Raw genomic sequence first — 24,484 nt, 5'->3', positions numbered from 1 at the left:
TTTTTGTGCACTGATAGTTTAAATATAATAAAAGTAGTAAGTATATGCTAGAGCTTTCTAAATGTTGATTCTGTACACAGTATAAACTAAAATCAATGTACATGTAGATAGATAGTTAATATATATGTATACATGTCACATTATGATAAACGCTTACGTGAAACTAAACCTAACTGGTCACATTATGCATGTTGCTCTACTCATTCTTTGTCTTGTCTTCTCAATCAACTGTTTCCACCTATAAACATTAATTGAACCAAACCGGTCCACTGGGTTCACTGCTTTTTTCTATCAACTATTACTGAAATAAAAAGATGAAAAGAATGAAACAGTTGGGTTTTTCTCTATCATTGAAACTATATATACTTTCTTCAACGTAATATTAAGTTTCAATAGATTCGGTCGAGAAGCTCTAAACCACGCTTAAATCTATACCAACTCTGGCCGGTCTTTACTTCTGTTGGCATTTTAATTATTAATGTCACATCGCTCCAGCAAAATTGTATAAAGCAGGCTTCCTTTTCACTTAAATTCGAATTAATCAACCGAAAATTGAGATCAACCGGCGTAATGGGGATTCAATATGGCTTTTTCTTTTGGTTCGTGAAATGAAAGCATGAACTTCCAAATTAATAACCAAACTTAAACCAAAAATCGAACGAAACCGGTCGGTTAACATCAAATTAATGTCGTATTCCTTTAATTTTCGGTTGGGATTATTAATGTCACGGCTATAGCTTCGGCTTCCTATATACATACACTTCCAAGTGCAATACGAAAGTCATTTTCTCTTCAATCAACTCAAACTCCAGTTAAAGAAACAACAAAAAAGACGATGATGAAACCAAAGAGCATAGCTGCAGCTTTTGCATCATGTTTTCTAATCATAAGCTTGTTATGCAGCTGCATTAGTGGCGACCAAAATGAGACCAATTATGTGTAAGAGTATGGAAAGTGTATAATCATTAACGTCTATCAACGGCTATATAGTCTGTAATTAGTCTATTGTATCTCCTAGAATATTGCCTTGCCTTTCTTGTGATCATCTCTGTACATATAAGAACAGAGCTCTTTACTCAATAATATTCATTCAATTCCAATACTCAATATGGTATCAGAGCCCTATAGGTGAAAACCTATTTTTTTTTCTTTTCTCTTCCGCCTCTCTTCTCCCAAATCTCGTTTCTTCTTCTTGTCTCAGACCTAACTTTCTCTCCAAGTATCAATGACAATGAATGAACACACGGCTGAACGTACGGTTGTGTTCAATCCCGATGATCCACGCACCACCCTGCTCTCGGTCAACATGTCGAGCGTGACCAAACTCACCACGACGAACTATCTGATGTGGAGTCGCCAGATCCGTGCGCTTCTTGAGGGTCATGAACTTCATCACTTTATTGATGATAACAACACCGCACCTGCTCAGACTATTAATGTTCATGGCGAGGCTCAACCAAACCCGGCGTTTGCTCCTTGGAGGCGACAAGACCGGCTTCTCTACAGCGCTATCATAGGTGCGATCACCTTACCGGTTCAGACCGTCGTCTCCAGCGCAACAACAACAAAAGAGGTGTGGACTATTCTCCTGTCTACCTTTGGTATTCCGACTCGTGGTCATGTGCGCCAGATCAAAAAGCAAATTGAATCTTCTGTCAAAGGTACCAAGACCATTAGTGAATATCTGCGCCTAGTTAAGTCCAAGGTTGATGAGCTAGCCTTGCTCGGCAAGCCAATGGATCCAGAAGATGTTACTGAGAGAATTCTTGATGGACTCCCTGAGGAGTACAAACCAGAGATTGATGCTATCAACGGCCGTGACACTACGATCCCGTTCACTGAGCTATACGAAAGACTCATTAATCGCGAGGCCATGCTCATGTGTAAAGACTCTTCTACTGCGACTCCGATTGTGGCACACGCTACTGATGCTAGACCACGCTCTCACTGGAAGAACAACAACAACAATCACAACAACTATTCGCAGAACAGAGGGAATCAAGCCACATTCCAACCAAGGTTTAACAAACCTTATCTTGGCAGATGTCAAGCATGCGGCACACAAGGACATAGTGCCAAGTATTGTCCACAGTTCCGTCTTGTTCGAGGTGCAGCAACGCCACCACAAGCGACTGCCATGCGACCTCAACAGTCTTGGAACTCTCAACAACTCAACCTGGCGTGGCATCCTCAAGCTAATCAAGCAATCATGCCTTCTCCGATGAATCAACCAATCATGTCTGATGCATCTACATGGCTCTTTGATAGTGGCGCTTCCCACCACATGACATCTGACTTGGCTAATCTGTCTCTCCACAATCCTTACAGTGGCGGTGATGGTGTCTTACTTGGTGATGGGTCAGGCCTCAACATCTCCCACACTGGTTCTTTATCTCTTCCTTCTTATACAAAACCTTTCTTTCTTAATAGTGTATTATGTGTTCCATCGTTACAAAAGAACTTAATTTCTGTGTTTCAATTATGCTCAACTAATGGGGTTGCTGTCACGTTTACTCCAACTTACTTTCAGGTGAGAGACTTGCAGACGGGGGCTCTTCGTCTGGAGGGCAAGCCTAAAGATGGTACCTATGCATGGCCGCTTTCAAAAACCTCTAAACCTCCTTCTCTTGCATTTGCTTCAGCTGTCAAGACCACTATGTCTGATTGGCACTCGCGTCTTGGTCATCCTGCTTTTCCAATTCTTCAAAAACTAGTTTCTATTTATCAGTTACCTACTACATCTAGTGTTTTAATGGCTTCTCCATGCACTTCTTGCTCTATTAATAAAATGCACAAGTTGCCTTTTAAAAATTCTACTTTGCGATCATCTTTTCCGCTTGACATAGTCTTTTCAGATGTGTGGACATCTCCACAAATTTCAGAAGATGGTTTCAAGTATTATGTTATCTTTGTAGATCATTTTACACGCTATACATGGTTATATCCATTGAAACAAAAATCCCAAGTGTCTGATGTTTTTACTAGATTCAAAGTCTTGGTTGAAAATCGATTTCAAACCAAACTTAGAACTCTATACACTGACAATGGGGGAGAATATATAGCGTTAGCATCCTTTTTAGCTTCTCATGGCATCTCTCATATGACAAGTCCGCCGCATACTCCAGAACATAACGGTATATCGGAGCGTAGACATCGACATATAGTCGAGACTGGTCTTGCTCTGTTATCTCATGCTTCAATGCCTAAATCGTTTTGGACTTATGCATTTGCTACGGCTGTCTATCTTATAAACAGAATGCCAACTCCGGTTTTAAATTTTCAAACTCCTTTTCAAAAGTTACATGGACATGTTCCAAATTATGAAAAACTTCGGATCTTTGGCTGCCTGTGTTTTCCATGGCTTAGACCATATGCATCTAACAAGCTTGATGCACGATCGACACCTTGTGTCTTTCTAGGCTATTCAATAACACAGAGTGCCTATTTCTGTTTTGATAGAGAAACAAAACGGATTTATACTTCGCGTCATGTAGTTTTTCATGAATCGGTTTTTCCATTCTCTATTTCTTCTTCAAAAGTTTCAACAGAGGATGATCAAGACGTCCCCACTCGCTCTCATCCTGTTGTCTCTCTTATACCGCAACCGGTTCCTCATGCTGAACCCCCACCCGCAACAAACCCACCTCAGCCTAACCCTCCTGCTACTACCACTCCCAGCAACACTCCACCTCTCGATGTTCCTTTACCTCCTCCATCTATACCACCTTCAACCCAACTTCCTCAACCTACTCGTGCGAGTACTCGTACCCGGAAACCAGTCCAGAAACTAAACCTTCATACTACCACTACCTCGCTCTTGGAACAGATTCCTAAAACAGTTGCTGAAGCCCTCAAGAGCCCCCATTGGCGCAAAGCTATGAGTGATGAGTTTGATGCTCAAACAGGGAATCATTCATGGGATTTAGAAACACTCACTGAAGCAGCTAATCATGTTAATGTTGTAGGTTGCAGGTGGATCTTCACCATAAAGAGAAACGCAGATGGCTCCATAGCTCGCTACAAAGCCAGACTTGTTGCCAAGGGTTACACTCAAAGACCAGGTGTCGATTATCATGACACATTTAGTCCAGTCGTGAAGCCGGCCACAATCAGGACCATTCTCAGCATTGCAGTTACTAAAAATTGGAACCTGCGTCAACTTGATGTCAACAATGCATTTCTTCAAGGTCATCTCAAAGAAGATGTCTACATGATGCAACCCCCAGGTTTTATTGATAAAGATAATCCCACTGCAGTGTGTAAGCTCCGGAAGGCTATTTATGGACTTAAACAAGCCCCACGGGCATGGTACAATGAGCTCCGCACGTTTCTTCTCCAGTCTGGTTTCAAGAACTCAGTAGCGGATGCCTCTCTCTTTATCTACAACAAGAATGGGGTTCTCATCTACATGCTTGTCTACGTAGATGATTTGATCATCACTGGAAACAGTCCCTCTCATACATCCCGGTTTATCGAATCCTTATCTCAACGTTTTTCTTTAAAAGATTTAGATGATTTGTCGTTCTTTCTTGGCATAGAAGTAATTAGGACAAAGGAGGGAATGCACTTGAATCAAAGTCGTTACATATTAGATCTTCTACATCGTACAAAAATGGCTGACTGTCATTCAATCAAGACACCTATGTGTTCTAACACTACTTTAACGTTGTCTTCAGGTACTCCTTTGGCTGATCCTTCAGAATATCGAGCAGTAGTCGGCAGCCTCCAGTATCTCTCATTGACGCGGCCTGACATCTCCTTCCCAGTAAATAAGCTGTCGCAGTTCATGCACAAGCCCACCACTGACCACTGGCAAGCAGTCAAGCGCATCCTTCGTTATCTTGCTGGCACAACCACACGCGGCATCTTTCTTCCAGCTCACAACACTCCTAGTCTTCACGCGTTCACTGATGCGGATTGGGCTGGGAACCGAGACGACTATACTTCCACTGGTGCTTATATAGTCTATCTTGGTCGTCACCCTATTGCCTGGTCATCTAAGAAACAAACTGGTGTAGCTCGATCATCAACAGAAGCAGAGTATCGGTCTCTTGCATCCACTACAGCTGAAGTCTGCTGGCTTCAGTCTCTTCTGTCCGAGCTTGAAGCCCCATCTCCTACTAAACCAGTCATCTACTGTGACAATATTGGCGCTACATACCTTGCTGCCAATCCGGTCTTTCATTCCAGAATGAAACATCTTGCTCTTGACTATCATTTTGTTCGACAATTTGTGCAAAGCGGTGAACTGCGCGTATCTCACGTCAACTCAGCTGATCAACTTGCCGACGCACTGACGAAGCCATTACCTCGCACACGGTTTGATTCTCTACTAGTCAAGATCGGACTCTCGAATGGCCGTCCGTCTTGAGGGGGTGTGTAAGAGTATGGAAAGTGTATAATCATTAACGTCTATCAACGGCTATATAGTCTGTAATTAGTCTATTGTATCTCCTAGAATATTGCCTTGCCTTTCTTGTGATCATCTCTGTACATATAAGAACAGAGCTCCTTACTCAATAATATTCATTCAATTCCAATACTCAATATTATGAAGGTCTATCTTACAATTACTACGAGAAAACATGTCCAAGACTCGAAGAGATCGTGAGATCTTCAATTTCACCAATGTTTGCTCTTGATCCTACAGCTCCTGCCGCCTTGCTAAGGCTTATGTTTCATGACTGTCAAGTTCAGGTTCTCTACCTTCCTACATCCATCTCTCTCTAGAATCGTTTTCAACTCGATGTTAGGGTTTTGGTTTGAAAAGTACTAATTTGTTAACTATGTTATGTATTCTATGAATACTTTGATAATTAAGTGAATAAACATACATGATCATATATGATTCTTTTGGTTATAAATAAGGACCTAGCTCGTCTAAAGTAGTGTCTTTCGGACATGAACTTGAACTTTTGTTTTTTCTGTTGTTTAATGTGCTTTTATGTATATACAAACAAAAGTTTGAGATCGATGTTTTACATGTAATTTATATATTTAGCTGTGTTCAAAAAAAAAAAAAAGGTTATATATTTAGCTAACTATGTAATTTATGTGATAGTGATTTGTATATTTAGAAGATAAACAGGACGCGGAAATTTCGCTAAGATGATCACTTTACTTAGCTAAACATGTCATGGTCCATTGGACCATTGTGTAGGAACAGGAAGTCTTGGACCATTGTGTAGGAAGCAGGAAGTCTTTTCATTTGTTTCCATGCTAGCTATAACACTCAATTTTATCATTTGTTCTCGGTCATATTTATTACAGACTGATCATCATTTAATCAGTTGTCGAAAGACAAGTGTGTGTTTACTTTGCTACTTCATTTAACAGGGATGTGACGCATCTATCCTAATCGAGCCAAGTGGGGACCAGCAGTTCACTGAGCTTGACTCAGCCAAGAACTTTGGAATCAGAAAGAGGGAACTGATTGGCTCAATCAAAACCTCATTGGAGGTCGAATGTCCTCAGCAAGTCTCTTGCTCTGACCTCATCATCCTCGCCGCAAGAGAAGCTGTCGCTCTCACTGGTGGCCCGCTCATCGCAGTGCCATTAGGAAGAAAAGACTCTCTCTCTACTCCCAGCAAACACGTGGCTGACTCTGAGCTTCCTCCCTCTACTGCGGATGTCGACTCTATCTTAAATCTCTTTGCTGGCATAGACATGACCATCGAGGAGTCCGTAGCCATTATGGGTATATACATATATTTATACTCATTCCGTTCATAAAAAAATATATACTTTATACTGTTTTCATACATATTAAAAATATAATAAATATTTATGATTAACTCTATTATTTATTTTTATTATATATTTTTCAATTATATCAACCATTAATATTTAATTAATTCAAATTTTAACTAATATTTTTTAAAAAATTACAACTTATAAAATATTATTTAAAATTTTAGAAAATCTATCTTTATAGAAGAAAAATAAATCTAATTTTCAGAAGGAATATAAAATTTATAATAAACGTATACAATTATATATAATATATGAATTATGGGCTCTATATATTTATTTCTTGTAACAATAGTTTTGGATTACACATATTTATTTCATATCATAAACACTTTTTGGTTGGTTTTGTTTGATTTGTAGGTTCACATTCAATAGGAGTGACACACTGTAACAACGTATTATCGCGTTTTGATAACGAAAACGCGACGAGCGCAAACATGGATCCACGTTTTCAAACGTTTTTGCGAGTTGTTTGCCCAGAGTTTTCTCCGACATCCAAAACAGCGGAAGCTACGTTTGTTCCCAACGACCAGACTTCGTTGATCTTCGACACAGCTTATTACGATGATTCCATCGCGGGACGTGGTAATCTGAGAATTGACTCGGAGATTGGAGTGGACCCACGCACACGCCCGTTTGTCGAAGCGTTTGCGGCTGATCAGGACCGTTTCTTCAACGCCTTCTCTTCCGCGTTTGTTAAATTGTCTTCTTACAAAGTGTTAACCGGGAATAATGGAGTAGTTAGAAGCGTGTGTGACAAGGTAGATTGACGTATATTTATAACAATAAAATATGTTATACTGTGTTAAAAAGAAACATAGTGTGAAGCATATTGTTGATATATATTGTTTGTTGATATATATTGTTTCACAAATTCATCATAAGTTACTAAACAACGAGAGCTATACCAAACTGGTTAACAGAAAAAGGTTAATATAAAGAAACTATGGCAGGAATAATACAGAAGAAAAAATTGAAGAAAAAAACAAAGAGAAGGAAGTCAGGAACAATGGATTATCCAAAACACCTCATTGTTCTCTTGACCATGTCCATAATAAGTACTGTACTGGAACCATAACTCAAGCACAGAAGAGGAAAGTGACGATTCATAATGATATTGGAGGGGGTTTGTTGCTATGGTTTAATTGTAAATCGGGGAATAAGAAACTCGGAGACCGGAGGTTGGCACCAGATGGATAATGGCCATTTGACTTTAAACCTGATGTCTTTGGCCGTACTTTATTCTTTTGCAGGTTTAGTTGGGGGAACGAGTGGCATCATTTTGATATTTATAAACAAAAGAGAGATAGAGAGTTTGAGAAATTTGGTTGCAGACAATGTGAATGGAAGATACGAAAAAATGGACCTTGCAAACTTAACAAAAACAATGGAATGTTATGATGTTTGTTTTCCTTGGAATGCTAAAAAAAATTAATGAAGCTTTGATTTCTCTGTGTATAATTCTTATTGTTAATGACACATATAATAACATTCAGATAATAATAAAACAAGTATCATGTAAGCTAAATAACAAAAAAAAATCATAAGGATGTTTAATGCGTGCTATTGATAACTATAGAATGAGCTCTTGTTAAGCTACTTTTTAAACCATGATATTATCTGCAGTAGCTTTACGTAGACATAACAAGATAGGGGACATTGATATAATCAAGCGTCGTTATAGTTAAGGGGTAATTGATATAATCAAGCGTCGTTATAGTTAAGGGGTAATTGATATAATCAAGGGGTCATAAGTTCAGACTTGCAGAGCCAGTGGAAAGACCGTTGATGTCTGCAATGCAACCCCAACCATACTATGTCATCCTCTGCACCCCAATGATTCGTTCCTCATTTTTGCATCTGATGGTCTTTGGGAACATTTGAACAACAAAGAAGCAGTTGAGATTGTACATAACCATCCCCGCTCTGTAAGTTTCTAGAGTAACTTGTCTCTCTAGCAAATTGTCTACTTGCACCGAGGTCCAGTACAAATGTGATAAGCATATCTCTGATCATAGAAATAATAACTATGTTTAACCAAGAAACACACAAAAAGAAAGAAAAACGGACGAATATATAATGAAAAAATTGAAAATCAGATTAAGCTTTCTAGGCTGCGTTATGCATCAAAAAGAAGTTGAATGTCAATCAACAACTCAGAGCCCAGTGCATATTCATCACCTTTTCTTTCTTTCTTTTTTATCAAATTCATCACCTTTTCTAATTAGGATTATTAACATGAAAACAAATGTGTAAAAAAATATTAAGGATCCTCAGAGTCAAAATGCTTATAGCGTTTCATCAATAAAAATCAGGTCTCAAAGATTTCATGCCATCATTGGATCCTTAAAGAAACATGCAAAAAAAAAAAAAAGAAGAACGAATAGATATAAAATCTAGCAGGAGCTTATTCGCTACGCCTGATTTTACATAGGCAAAGCGACTCAGCGCCCTTGCTAAAATTTATCGCGACCCTAGTAAAACATCCCATAGATATCAAAAACTCTACAAGATAATCAATCTAAGAGGCGAATCTAATCAAAGAAAAAAAGATTATTCACATATAAAAAAAAGGTAATTTACAGCATACATACACGGGAGAGGTTGGACAAAAAACTCTGCTGAAAGTGTTTCTTATTTATACATGGGATATGATAGAGCTAGGGTTTTGTGGCCGTTAATGGGCCTTAGTGAAATTGATTAACGGGCCTGCCTCAAAGAAAACCCATAACTTTGTATAAGTCCAGTTAGATTTTTTTCTATAGGTCCGTGTTTCTATCTTCAAACAAAAACAATATTATTATTCAACAGGATAGGATAGTGCATCACATGGGGGAAGAGAAGGACTATAGTATAAAAATGCGATTAGTTGCTTTCCCTTTTGTTAACAAAAAAAAAAAATCATCTTTCCTCTCCACATCCTTTCTGACACCTCACCTCTTCTTCCTCCGTCCCGTTCCGTTCTCCACAAAAAAGGTAAACACTAATCATTAATCATCTCTCTCGATTATATTCATCTCTTTGATTTTTCGATTCTTCCTCGATTCCGATCCATCACCTCTGACTTGATCAGCGATTGAATGGACTCCATCTCTCCGCTTTCTAATCAGACGACGACGACGACGAGCTCTAGCTCCGATCTCTCTCGCCGTAAGCGTAGGAAGAAATCTCCACCGTCTCCGCCTCCATCGTTGGAGAAATGGAGATCGGAGAAGCAGCAACAGATCTACTCCACGAAGCTCGTCCACGCTCTTCGCGAGCTTCGAATCAGCCAACCGTCGCCAAATCCTAACGGCAGAGCCGTGCGCGAAGTCGCCGACAGAGCGTTAGCCGTCGCGGCTAGAGGCAGAACGCTATGGAGCCGAGCGATACTCTCCAAAGCGGTTAAACTCAAGTTCAGGAAACACAAACGGCAGAGAATCGCGAACCCGGCGTTGACTCAGCCGGTAATCGCAACCGGGAGTCTCAGGTCGAAGAAACAGACGGTTATGAGGATTAAAGCGAAAGGATTGCCAGCTGTACAGAGGAAAGTTAAGGTTTTGAGCCGGTTAGTTCCCGGTTGCCGTAAACAGACGTTACCGGTGGTGTTGGAAGAGACTACTGATTATATAGCGGCTATGGAGATGCAGATTCGCGCCATGACTGCTCTTCTCTCCGCCGTCAGCTCTCCGACAGAACATGAAGAGGAGGGACAAACACATGTGCTTGGTTAGTTGGCCAAACTGTCTTTTTCCTTTTTTTTCTTTATCAAAAATTAAAAAACAAAAAACAAAAAATGTTTCTCATTATTTTTTCACTGTATCGTTTGCGGGTTTGAATATTTTACTATTGTGTCATTTTACCAATTTCATCATGTATATCCATTTTTTTTATCTTGAATATCTCTGTTACAGTGATTGAGCTCTGTAATCGTAATAAATTTCAGTTTCTTGATAATCGTGGAAGTACATTTCAGTTTAATCAAAGATAGCTGTACATGATGACAAGATCGAGTTAATGTTTAGGTGTTTGGTTAATTAATGAGATATGAATTGGAGGGCAAATGCAACAATGGGAGATATGCTTAAAGATTTTTGTTTTGTTATGTTTGGAGTTAGGTTGGTGATTGGAATTGAATTCGCTTTGTTATATGACACTTATATGATTGTTTCTTTTTCTTCTTTTGTATATGGTTATTTGGTTAGATTTTGGTGATGTAAGAAGGTTAAAAAGGAAATAAAAAAACTAGAGAATAGATCACATGGCTGAGAAAGACATAAAGACATGAACATAAATGACTCAGTCACATGCTCCGTTTTGCATTTCCTTATGTTTGATTCCTCTAGAAGAAAAGTATTACTTAGGTAAAAGAAAACAAAGTGAATAAAAAACTCAAACTAAAAGGCAGTAAAATCTTCTTCTTTGTCTTTGGTCGGCCAAAAGGCACTGACTTTGGTGAAACTGTTAGTAACAGTGATAGCAAAAACAAATTAAAAAAAAAGAAAAGCAAATTCATGAAACATAATGTGTTCTGACACATGTCATGTGGTTTTACATTATCTCCAACTTTCAATACTTGTACACTAACCCCACCAACATCTTATATTTTTGTTGCACATGTGATGCATTCAATTGTCTAGACAATGAAAATCTTCGAATAGATATACTTCAGAAGATATGTAGTAGAGATCATCCTTTTAATTACTTAACAGTATACTCTGACCACATAATAACAAATATTGTAGGATTTAGTAAAGTACTTTATTCTAAAATAATTACATTTCATTTACATCGACGAAGTATTACTCCTACGGATATGTTTGTAAATATATTCAGTTAAACTTTTATTTTATTCAGTTAAACTAATATTTCCAGCATTATTTCAATAGTAGTATTGAATAGCTGCAATTTGCGTATATTAGCCTAAACTATTCCGTACCCAAGTAAAATGTGCAAGTGATAGCCAAGTTTGAATTGAAATCTTAAATTGGTGTAGTCGTAAGAAGAGGGTTAGGACCTAAGAATAGCCATGTAAAAGACAAATTTATATCGACCACAAAAATAAAGAAGGTAGTAAGAAAGAGGAGAGCACATGGGTTAAATGATTTGGTGTAGCCGTCGACTCTGAAACGTGTATAGTGTCGCTATGAGAGCTTTAAGCTGCTTTCCGTTAACCTCATCTTTAATTTGATTGAAAATAAAGACTATTTATTGGTGTTATTCCAATCACCTTTTTATTGTCAACTATTCGAGTAACTTAGTTGTCGGTTTAGATACACTGTATACAGTTTGTATGGTCATAGATTAGCAAGGAATAAAACTACAATAACACAAAGGGAGAGGGAATACCTTTGATTTTCAAAACATCATGCTTCAACAAATTATTGGTTTCATCCTTAATCAGGATTAATAGTGGCTGTAGAAACTGGTATATATCAACTTGTATATCGCAGAATGCATTCATATAACTTTTTTTTTACTCATAAATTTGATAAACCCTTTTTTTTGTTGCTAAACCATTTTTATATCAACCAAACGTTGATTTCATTTGAACTTTCAGTTTTTTTTTTGTTAACTACAAGAAGTCTGAGCCTTAAATCATAATTTCTCCATATCCAAAATAAGCATTTGCTAATACCAAAAACATGATATAAATCATTTTTTACGATTTCAAACTACGGACATAACATCAACCCATGCGCTTAGACCAATAATATATACTCCCTCTGTTTCTTAATATTACATATTCTAAAAAAAAATTGTTTAAAAAAGATCCATTTTTTACATTTCCAAGACATGTTTTATTAACTAATTGCAAATTTCAAAAAACTTAATTGCACTTACTGAGTTGTTATTGGTTTAAAATTATGAAACAAAGATAAACACAAAAAATATGCAAATTTAATGTGTTTTATTAAAATGTGTGAAAATTTAGAATATGTAACATTAAAAAACAGAGGGAGTAATATATAATATATAATATATAATATATATATGTATATTGTGTTTGTGTGTGTGGCCATGGGAAATAAACTTTACATTTGCATTTTAACGAAACGGTATAATTACAGTTTCTAATCTATTAATTTAAAGTCATATTTTTATCTACTACTAGATCCTTTTGTCCGCGCTACGCGCGGATTGTGTGTATTATAAATTTTATAGTATTTTTATATTTGGAATTTTTATAGTATTTCTCTTATAAATCATAGAATATAAAAGATAATAAAACAGATGATAACTTTAATTTTTTTCATTGCAATTTCTTGAATTGAAGAACTTCACATTGTTTTCATTATTTTGTCTCATATTAAATTTTTGTAACTTTTTCTAATCAGTTCTTATTTAAAGTAGTGTTAATTATTAATCTGTACACTAATTTAATATATGAAAAATATTATTGTAATAGTATTTGAACTTTTTTGATCCAAAACACTTGTAATCATCAAATATTAAAATAAACAATAACTTGATTTTTCTTTTGTTCCAAAATTGTTACTCCTCTCAAGCCCCATAAAACAAACTGTTTTAATTAATAGTTTGATTTATTTTTAATTAATTGTATCACTAAAATTTTGAGAGTATAAATTCAGTTTTAGTTTGGGGATATAATTTAAGTTATCTTTTAGTTAACACGTTACTATTTATTTTATAACAATTTGGAGTAATTTATTTCATATGTTTGTATATTATTTGAATCTCAAAAACTATATGATGCACTGACTTTTTGTGACAAATCAAATTAATGATTCCATTAGTTTTTTTCACTAAATCAATTCCATGTAGTTAATAGTAACAGTAACAGCTTCGCCATAGAAGAAGTGTACGTTATTTGATATAGGTGAATTTTGCAAGATTAAACTTGGAAATAGAGAGAAGATGGTCTATTTGTCCAAAAAAAGAGAAGATGGTCTCATTCAAGATTAAAGATGTCAAATGGTTTGTGATTGTATACAAAAATATATTATAAAAATAATGTTAAAAATATTAGAATATAAAACTTAAATAATGATAGAATTTCAAATTTCTAATATTATTAAACGAAACTTTAGTTTTAATACTTATATTCAAATCAGCCATGTTTAATTTCTTACAATACATAATTTAAAAATAAAAAAAATTATAATATTATTACGACTGAAAACTAATAGGTCTATATGGCCCATCGATTTGTTTTGTTAACTTGATTTATGATAGATGATAATCTGAAAAAATTATATGGTGCAGATATGCTATCATGTCCTATGTGATTGAGAGAACAAAAAGCAAGACAAATGAATTATGTAAACTATTTTTCGAAGCCCACCATTTGATATTGTTGCTTACATCCATGATCTCATAAGCATGTGCTTGGTACCATTGCTTCTGCCTCTAAATTCGGTCATGCCATCCCTAAAAGAGATGACCTCAGTCAAGACGATCCCGTAAAACCCATCCATCGTTAGTATTGGAAGCAGTATCATAGTTGCACTTCACCATACCGTCAATTGGACGTTCCCAACTTGTATGTGATAACAAAAAGCTCAACATCAATTTGTTAATGAAGTTATAACTGTAGTCTTCACCCATTCATCCACCTTTGCATTAGCCGTTCCCCATATCCTTTGAGGTTGTTTGGTTGCACTTCCTTTTCCTGACTGTAAAGTAAACAGTCAATAGCAGTATCATAATGCACTTCTTTTAAGCTAAACAAATGTAGTATCATATACAAGCTTATATATCAATAGCAGGTTAAGTAAAGTACATTTAGTAAATCAATAGATTAGCCAAACTCAGAGTAACCATCAACAATCAAAACTCTTCATTTTAAATGCTGCAGAAAAATAGTTCTCGAGCCCATATATTTTCAGTATTCTGAATCGATAACTAAACATATTGTAAGATACATTTCATATAAATACAAACTAAACGTTATATTGTTGGTTTTATATTTCCATTGAAAATACCTATATTTTTTCTTAACATTTCAATATATTTTGATATATTTAGTAAAATTATATAAAAAACCACATATAAATTCTATGAAACATAAAAATATAAATCAAGTAATATAATAAAAACAATGTGAAAGTCAAATTTCTAAAAAAAAAATTAATGTATATACGGTAAAATAAAATATATTTTTAATTTATAAATAAAAATAGAAAAATAGAAAAAAAAAACTAAAAAAGAAAAAATGGTAAATTAATTTCTCTATAAATTAATAAAATTTCAAAGTCCCAACATTATTAATTTATAGAGGTTATACTGTATACGGTGATGTGTTTCAACTGAGTAAGTAATGATGGTTTCTTGAAGAGGCATAGATATCTTTGATTGAGAGGAGGGATGTGGAGAGGTACAAAGAGTCTTCACTTGATGAGTTATTAGGGAGCATTGAAGTGCCATTGTTGTAGTCGTAGGAGTTACACCGGTGAAGTTGGATAGACGAACAGATTTGGAGTCGCTGGAGACGTCTGAGGCAAGAGGCTAAGGAAAAAGACGCTATAAGTTATACAATAGACTGACTATTTTGATGGGTTTGGATGGTTCGAGACCCATCATCTAAACATTCTTGATGACGTGGCAGTTTGATTGGTGGAGAATATTTTGTCCTTTGTGGCACTCATAAGAAGCCTCAAAATTAGTTGCTTTTATATAGTAGGATTAATTAAACAAAAAAAAAATATTTACTATTAACAAGTCATAGTAGAATCAATTAAAAAATTAATTAATATATACTCCCTCTGTTTTTTAATGTTATATATTCTAACTTTTTCACACATTTTAACAAAACACATTAAATTTGCATATTTTTTTGTATTTATCTTTGTTCTATAATTTTAAGCCAATAAAAATTCAGTAAGTGCAATTATGTTTTTTGAAATTTACAATTAATTAATAAAACATGTCTTGAAAATATAAAAAATAGATCTTTTTAAAACAAATATTTTTTCTAAAATATGTAATATTAAGGAACAGAGGGAGTATGATATATTTGACTATTTACATTAATAATAAACTTACTATAAATTTGATTTCTTTAGTTATAACAAATTCTGTTGAAAATGAATTTAACTAAATCATACTTTAAAATTTTAATATTTTTATAAAGTAACGTATTAATTAATTTAGTAATTAGTAATATAATATTATTATAAATCAATGTTAACTAAAATTTATATAATAAAACAAGAAAAAAATTATATAATATTTTTTTATAAATTCTATAATTATATTCTGTATTATATAAAATAAAAGTGCTATAAAATTAAATATGACAAAATTATATTAAATAGGTAAATTAATAAAAAATATTTTTTTGAAAATTGTTTCATTTAAATAAATTAACACTCATCATTAAAATGAGTTAAAATTCGTAAACTATGTAATTTTTTATACAAAAATAAATTTCTTAACATAGGTTAAATTTTATATATATATATATATTTGAAACTCTGAACAATATATTGTTTAAAATGTTTATATACAAAAATATAATAGTATATAATAACCTTCAGTTCATATACTATTTAAAAATATGCTATTATTGAAATTTTAGTAATTCATTTAAAATATTAATGCAAAATCAAATTTGAGTATAGATTTAATTATTCTTTTAGTTATACAAAATCTGTTGAGAAAAATTTAGAAAAGATCACCAAAATTCGAATACTTTTATGAAATATTATATTAGTTGGCTTCAATTGGTAACCGTTGAATTGAATGGAACAATGAATAAAACATGAAAAAAATATTCAGTCGAAGAAATGAAAAATCTAAAAATATATGAATTTGTGTTCATTTCATTCCTCATAGAAATTAGAGAAGTAGTTTTTCCTTCATATTTTCTTTTCATTCAAAAGGAAATGAAAGGAGTAGAATGGACCCATGAATCTATAATCTGACAAAAAAATCAACATAAATGGTATAAAACTTGAGGAATAGAAATTTCGCCATCATTGTTGGGGGCGAGGAATGTTAGGGCTAGTCTCTCGCCTCTTTATGCGGAAATGGAAGCGTTGCTCTAGGCAATGGAATGTATGAGGAATTTACGTCTATTTCAGGTTACGTTTGCAACGGATTATTCTCAATTGGTGAAGATAGTTTCGGAACCAGAAGAATGACCAGTTTTTGCAAATTATTTGGAAGATATCAAGATCCTAAAAGAGAGCTTCACCCGATCAGAGATTATCTATGTACCACGGACGCAAAATTCAAAGGTGGATAGTCTAGCACGCAGTGCTAGAAAACAACTGTCTTTTATCGTTCAAATGGATGCAGATCACCCGGTTTGGTTTACACAGTCAGTATGAGTCTGTATTGTTGATGACAAAAAAAAAAGAAAAAAGAAATTTTGCCATCATTGTTTTTCCTAAATTGTGGTCACAGTAGAAGCTGTTGTGTAATTTTGTAAAGTTTTCTTGACAAAATATAAAATTTTGAAAATAAATATTCAAATTCAAAATGATAATATTTTAAAATTTTAAAATATAAAATCGTAGCTATTAAAAATAGCCTTTTGAAATGCACCAGGAAAAACAAACTATATATGCTGTAAAAATAAAAGTAATCTTGTATTTTGAAATCTTAACTAAGAGAAAAAAAACTTAATATCATATTATCCAAAAATATCATATATCAATAAAATTTACTAAAATAATATGATAGATGATACTATGTATAAAATTTACTAAAATAATATTGCTATATTATTTAAATAAAATAGTGTTTTACTTATAAATTCCGTAAAATACTAAAATGATTTTTTTGTCAGCGTAAAATATAAAATGATAGATGTTAAAATTATATTTTTATAAACACAACATGTAAATATAAATTGCCTTAAACATATTTATTTTATATAATATAAATAAATTTCAAATGTATTATATAAAAAATGTATAAACTAAATAAAAAACATATTTTGAAAGAGATTCTCTATGTGATTGTTTCAGATTGTTATTTTATTGTACTTAACTTAAAAATATATTCGTAAGTAAAAAACTAATAATAAAATAAGATGTACTAAACAAATCACTATATATTAATAATACCGAATAAGAAACATAAACAACAATATTATAAAATTACACAATATATTACATTAGAATAGAAATTATATTATTAAAATATTTTATAATAATATCAAATATATTTATAAAATATCCGCACAGACGTACGGGTTAAAATATAGTTATTTGTTTAGTACGGTGTGCGTACAGCTGAACCAAATTACAATATGTTCATGCACCAAAATCTGATGCTCGATATTTAAGGGATGTATTTAGACAATTTTATCAATAAAGATGGCAAGATGCATGACTTATCAGATCATATAAGTACACAGCAATTCTGCGTTAGTAAATTATAGACATTGTTAGTTACAAAAAAAAAAATATATATATATATATATAGACATTGTTTATCAAGACGGTTCCAGTTTCACAATGACGGGCAGCATGTGGTGTGCCGCTGTCCTAACCATACACGAGCCACTGACCATTCTTATTCGCAAGTGGGTCACATCACCTGTTGGACCACACGTGTTCTCAGATTATCCACTTCTTACTATCCATAGTAGGGAAACAAAATACGCTCATTTGAATCTTTTTTCTTTATCTTACGTCCAGCTGAATCTATGCAATGCAATGTTTTGTACTATATATTCAATGTAGTCTTTGATGCAAATGCAATGTTTTTTTCAAGATGTGATCATTAATGTTTAGTTGAGCAACTATTGGATGATATATATTTCTCATGAGAATATGATTATTCTTAGAATGTATATGTGGTTTTTACAAGCCCAACGTATACGACAAGAACAAAACGTTAGATTCACAACAAGAACAACAAAAACAAATATTTAAATAGAAAATGTAGATAGGAATTATGGTAAGTTGCTGTGTTGAAACAAGAGATGGGCATTTCTCTGCTGTCTCATCTCAATCCACGACAAAGTTTGTTGGATTGTCAAGTAATATACAAATCTAAGTTACAAAAATGTAATATACAAATCTTTTTGTGACAAAAGTAAATACAAATCTTCTTTTCTTAATTTCTTGTTAAACAAAAATATTTTGTTTGTCAGCATTAATTTCCGATATCAATTACTATATGAAATATATTTGCTCAGCATTGTTTAATGTATTTACCAGGCTGTTTATGATAGCAGTCTACTACTAGTAGTAGTAATTTTGTAATTGTTGGGTCAAAACTAATTTTGTAATAATACATATGTATTTTGTTATAGTTAGAATTTAAGATCCATTCATCATTGTCATGGTGTCGGTTCTTGCCTCTACAAACATTTTTTCTCTTTGGTTTTAACGTCTACAAACAATTGTAATAGATGTTTTCAGGGTCGGTCCTGGGAAATGCGTAGTGAAATATTTACAACAGATCTCTAATTTTTTTTAAAAAATTACATATGAATAGATCCCCGAAAAAAATTTTAAGTTTTCAAATTTGTAAAAGAAATTTTTTTACATAGACATAGCCATATGCTTTTAAAATCTCAAAGTCGGCTCTGGATGTTTTCAACCAGGACGGTATAGTGGTATATAAGCTTACGTGAATAAAGTTTACCTAAACAACGCCATGTCTATTCTATTGGCTAGAACTCTAAATCATAGATACATACTAATTGACGAGGGTTTCTAGTGAGTAGAATTCTTATAAGTGGGGATAAACTGACCAATTTATGGCGGTTAAGTAATTAAAGATCCATGTTAGTTGAAGCCTTGATGGAGTATGGTTTACTCATATCTGACAATAATTTTAATCATAGTTTTACCTGAAATGATAACAAAATACTTCAGACTGGCCTGAGAAACTCATGCTCGCCAAAAGGGATACTTGCATATATATATATATATATATATATATATATATTAACAAGGTACATTGTTGATACGCAGAACTAATAATTAAACTGAGTAACACTTGTAAAATAAGTGATAATTCAACTTCCGTTTGATCTAATCCAATGCATAAAAACCAATATAGCTCAAGGCTGACATGCTACGAGAGTAGTGGACAAGTGGTTGTTCTTTCCTTTGTTCTCCACAGTCACCTTTTAAGAAAGCCACTTTTTGATAATCAATTATCGAGTGGCATTTAGATCCCTAGACTTTGATTAAGCGCGGGTTAATCATAGTCTAATTAAACTTGATTAGTTATAAATAATAGATTCTAGAAACATGCGCTAGCAAGGTGGTCAATTCGTCATTTTTATTAATTAATTATTTTTTAAACCATTTCCAATTCACTTTTATTTTTATATTTTATTAAAAAAACTCTATTATAGAAGTAAAAATGCTTTAATGTATGCTTTTTTATAATAGAGTTTTTCTATTTATAAGGAAAATATAGAGATATGTTATTTTCACTTCTAAATATATAGGTAAAAAAACTTTCAAGTAACTTTTCTCCGTATTTTTCTCTAAAATAGAAAAATTATAGAAGTATACATTAAAGATGCTCTAGATTTTCTAAAATTCTCCATACACTCATCACTTATTTGAGACTTGAACTTACAAACTAAAATAACACCATTCGAGTCTGCTACTAAACTTGATTATGATTTTGTTTCATCCTGGTGAGTTGTTATTATCTAGTAGGCAATCACTAAATCAAGAAAGATAACAGAAATCAATTAGGCCATCTTATTTATATAAGTTGGGAAAAACAGAACAGCGACTTGTTCATTTGTCTACAAACACACAGAAAATAGAAAAACATTGTCCAAAGCTATTTAAAACGCACGTGGGTAGGACCCTTGCCTGTCTAGTTTTCCAAAAAGCCGTAAAACACGAAAACAACCTGCTTGTGGGTAATAAGAGCAGCTCCATCAATTAAATATCATAACAATTTCTAAGAAAAAATAATAAAAATATTATAGTTACATAATTTTTTGTTTTAATTTTTCTTTATCAGATGAAACATTAGATGATTGACAAGTGTTATTTAAGTTTCGTAAGAGTTCTAAAAATTTGATCTTTTAGAATTTTTTTCCCTTTCTTTTTCTTGTTTTAATTTTTTTTTTAATTATAAGAACTCATCCCTATCCCACCCATGGAAATCCTCTTAACTATGATGATAACATTATTAATGAATATTTTTCCTAGAAATTTTAAGGCTAGAAGCCAAAAATGAAAAAATGGCTGAAAATTATGTTGGTGGGGCTATTCGAATCCAGGTTTAGGGGGCGATTGGTTTTCCCGCTACCACCCGCTACCACCCGCAAACGCAGCTTTTGCGGTTGGTAGCGGTTGTCGGCGGTTTGCAACAATCACTCAAATCGCTCTAAACCGCTTCAAACCGCTCCGAATCTCATAAATTCAAAAGCTGGCTCCAGCTAGCGTTTGCGGTTGCGGGCGGTTGCGCGAGGGTAAAATTTTTTTCTTTTTTTCAAAATAATATATATACAAAAGTAAAAATATTTAATAAAAAATTTAAAATTGAAATTATTAAAATATATCTATTATATTTTAATTAATATTATAAATTTTATAATAAAAACAATTTCAATAAATTTTTAAAAATTAAAATTATAACTTTCTAAATATAAATTTTATATTTATTATAATTTTATGATTTTTGATATTTTTATAATTATATTAAATGTAAATATAATTAATTTATTATTTGACTGTTACCGCATTTGGTAGTTAACCAGTCATAAATCACCCGCAAACGCACCAATTTTTAACTGCAGTACCAGTCGTACAAATCTCTTAAAACCGCTAGAAACCGCAACCGCCCGCATCCATAAACTCTTGCAACCGCAACCGCAACTGCTGCGTTTGAACCAGTCAGACCCTTAGTATACAAATAAAATGGCTAATCAACCACTGTACTAAGACACATTTTTAAGAAAATGTGGCCGCTTTTGTTGATAATAATTGGTGGCCGGAAGCCATTGCTTCTACTGCTTGGGCCTAGGCCCGGCTCTGGGTGTAACTTCTCATCTTAATAAAATACTAGATTTTGACCCGCGCTTGGAAAGCGCGGGTTTTTTGGATTACATTATAATACAAAGTCTTATTATATCGAAAATATAATCTTTAACAATTGTATAATCTACGAATTAGTTTATTTGAGATTTTAATGTACACTTTTACGTAAGTTTCTTTTAGGCCTGAGAACTATATCCGGATCAAAAAAACAAACCGAACCGACCCGAAAATATAGGTTTAGTTCAGGTCCAGAGAAGATAATCTATTGGGTTTTTTTTGGACCCGCAGGTCTTTGTTTGAGTCCGGGTCCTACCCTAGACCCGATCATAAATATGTTGTGTTTATTAAGTATATTTGGATATTTCGAATATGTTTCCGGTATTATGGATATTTTTTTAAAGTTTTTGCTTTATGATTATAGTTTTTGATTTCAGGTAAACTTTCAAATTAAAAAAAAAATTGGGTATTTTTCAGTTCATCCTGTCAGATTTTGAATTTTTAGGTAATATAACATATGTGGATCCATTACGTCCATATCAGGTACAATAACCTTTTGATATTAATTTTTAACGTTATTTCCAAAAACATGGTTAATGAAATATTTTTCTGAGTAAAGGTATCATAAGGAATAATATTAGGATATGTTAAAAATATTTAAAATATTGTATGGTTAGAATGATTAATGGTATTACCAAAAAAAATAGTTATACATGACTCCAACAACTTTTTTATATTTGATTTTCTAAGACCATTTCTCTTTTAATAGTATTGATTCGTTTTTATGTGAAAATATATAAAAATATAATATCTAAACCAATAATTTTCAAAATCGTGAATAATCAATATTTATATCGTGAAGTCTGGTTAACTTTAACAAAACCAATGAATTTCTACATTTTTGAATATTTTTCAGATTTTTTAGATATTTCGATTTTCTTTAGGATCCTAAATACCCGAACATATGTGGACCTATTACGTCCATATCAGGTCCAACAACCTTTTGATATAGATTTTTAACGTTATTGTACAAAAACATGGTTGGTGAAATATTTTTCTGAGTCAAGGTATCATAAGGAATAATATTAGGATCTGTTCAAAATATTTAAAATATTGTATGGTTAGAATGATTAATGGTATTACCAAAAAATAAATAGTTATACATGACTCCAACAATTTTTTTTATATTAGATTTTTTAAGACTATTTCTCTTTTAATAGTATTGATTCGTTTTTAAGTGAAAAGTATATAAAAGTATAATATCTAAACCAATAAATTTCAAAATCGTGAATAATCGATATTGATATCGTGAAGTCGGGTTTACTTTAACAGAACCAATGAATTTCTACATTTTTGTGAAGTTAACATAAATATTCAGAAAACTCATTTTTAAATATGAAAATATCTATCAAACTATAGACGGTTGAAAGTTTAGTATATCATATGATATTGTAGTGGGAAAGTTTATATATGATATGATTACTTTATTATAAAGGAGAGATGAAGTTAGAATGTACACATATATGTCGTGTAACTTTTCTTGCTTTAAATCATATATTATATGATAAAAATGATAATATAAAATATTAGTTTTAATGCTTTTACTATTAAAAATCAAAATTATAAATATAGTATATTAGTGATTAGGATTTAGGAGTGAGATTTGAATAAATAAAAGAATTAAATAAATTATTGATAGAGAAATATATGGTAATATATTGTTAGTTTAAATTTAAGGTAAGACTAAAAAATAATGAAATAAATGAAAGGGTCCAAACAACTTTTATAGGTAGATTTTTTTTAAAACTCCTTCTCTTTTAATAGTATTGATATTCAATATTTACAAACCGATTAAACCGTGAACAAGATTACAAGTGTATTGAATAAGTTCTTATTTTTATAAACCAACAAAGCAAAAAAGGAACGGGATTAAGCCGCATTGATTAAGTTATTTTTATAAACCAACAAAGCAATTAAGGAACGGGATTAAGCCGCAGGAAAAAAAGTTATTTTTGAGTTCATTTTCTAGGATGAATATGTAGGTTCACCAGCCAATAATATTTACTTATTCTATATTTAATATCTTTAAAAAATAAAATAAAATATTATCAAGTTATATTATGTTTTTAAAATATAAAAAAAATAGTACTAGTTACCGAAAAAAAATTTAAAAGTATTTGTAACGCCGTCAGGAAAACACTAAATTCTTAACCCTAAATTTTAAACCCTTGGGTAAATCCTTGGATAAATTCTAAACCCTAAATCAAAAACACTAAACGCTAAATTTTAAAAACATTAAACTCTTAATCATGATCCATAAACCCTTGGATAAATCTTTAGTTTATCAAAAAGGTTAAAGGTTAGTGCTTAAAATTTAGTGTTTAGTATTCAGGGTTTAGTATTTTCTTTTTTAAAAATTTTCTTTCCTTAACAACTACTACTATTTAAAATTCTCCTTTTTTAACAACTACTACTATTTTTTATTTATTTTTATCTAAGGGTTTAAAGGTTAGGATTAAGAGTTTAGTGTTTTTGATTTAGGGTTTATGATTTATCTAATGATTTAGGATTTATCTAAAGGTTTCTTTTTTGCCGACGGCGTTAAAAATATTTAAAAAAAACTTTTTTTTGTAACTAATACTATTATTTTTATTTTAACATAATATAACTTGATAATATTTTGTTTCTTTTTTTTAAAAAGATATTGAATATGAAATAAAAAATACTATTGATTGGTGAACCCAAGAATAATTCGGAAAAACTTGCGAACTAATTGATTATTTCAGGTGTTTCCTAAACTTTTAATAGGTTTTATATGT

At 32.5% G+C, this 24,484-nt stretch overlaps 2 protein-coding genes and 2 non-coding genes across 5 annotated transcripts; 2 read left to right on the top strand and 2 right to left on the bottom strand.

Annotated features, from left to right (window-relative positions):
* Positions 1-802: 802 nt before the first annotated feature.
* On the top strand, positions 803-7,628 carry LOC106453998 (peroxidase 29). The gene is made up of 4 exons (XM_013896182.3): positions 803-937; positions 5,554-5,697; positions 6,337-6,697; positions 7,111-7,628. Exons 1-4 carry the CDS (start codon positions 836-838, stop codon positions 7,518-7,520), a joined length of 1,017 nt encoding a protein of 338 aa, XP_013751636.3. The 5' UTR covers positions 803-835; the 3' UTR covers positions 7,521-7,628.
* A 1,214-nt stretch (positions 7,629-8,842) lies between these two features.
* LOC125606339 lies at positions 8,843-8,935 on the bottom strand. Its single transcript, XR_007337731.1, has one exon. It is a non-coding gene; the product is annotated as a small nucleolar RNA snoR118 (small nucleolar RNA).
* Positions 8,936-9,019: 84 nt separating this feature from the next.
* LOC125606338 lies at positions 9,020-9,093 on the bottom strand. The gene has a single exon (XR_007337730.1). It is a non-coding gene; the product is annotated as a small nucleolar RNA R66 (small nucleolar RNA).
* A 460-nt stretch (positions 9,094-9,553) lies between these two features.
* On the top strand, positions 9,554-10,989 carry LOC125606334 (transcription factor bHLH147-like). Of its 2 annotated transcripts, none has more exons than XM_048775361.1 (3): positions 9,554-9,726; positions 9,861-10,458; positions 10,676-10,989. In XM_048775361.1, exons 1-3 carry the CDS (start codon positions 9,580-9,582, stop codon positions 10,681-10,683), a joined length of 753 nt encoding a protein of 250 aa, XP_048631318.1. In that variant the 5' UTR covers positions 9,554-9,579; the 3' UTR covers positions 10,684-10,989. The 2 variants fall into 2 exon arrangements, with proteins under 2 accessions (XP_048631318.1, XP_048631319.1); XM_048775362.1 differs by having other exon boundaries at positions 9,566-9,726; positions 9,824-10,458.
* Positions 10,990-24,484: the final 13,495 nt, after the last annotated feature.

The sequence above is a fragment of the Brassica napus genome, unplaced genomic scaffold (genome assembly GCF_020379485.1).
Source record: "Brassica napus cultivar Da-Ae unplaced genomic scaffold, Da-Ae ScsIHWf_856;HRSCAF=1217, whole genome shotgun sequence".
Lineage (NCBI taxonomy): Eukaryota > Viridiplantae > Streptophyta > Magnoliopsida > Brassicales > Brassicaceae > Brassica > Brassica napus.
This window is presented reverse-complemented; position numbering and strand designations above follow the sequence as displayed.

Excerpts from the sequence above, each read along its gene's own strand:
- LOC106453998 (XM_013896182.3), top strand. The coding sequence starts at position 836 with ATGATGAAACCAAAGAGCATAGCTGCAGCTTTTGCATCATGTTTTCTA. Across the intron at positions 938-5,553 it reads ACCAAAATGAGACCAATTAT|GAAGGTCTATCTTACAATTA; the intron begins GTGTAAGAGTAT and ends ACTCAATATTAT. Across the intron at positions 5,698-6,336 it reads TTCATGACTGTCAAGTTCAG|GGATGTGACGCATCTATCCT; the intron begins GTTCTCTACCTT and ends TTCATTTAACAG.
- LOC125606334 (XM_048775361.1), top strand. The coding sequence starts at position 9,580 with ATGGGGGAAGAGAAGGACTATAGTATAAAAATGCGATTAGTTGCTTTC. Across the intron at positions 9,727-9,860 it reads TTCCGTTCTCCACAAAAAAG|ACGACGACGACGACGAGCTC; the intron begins GTAAACACTAAT and ends CTTTCTAATCAG.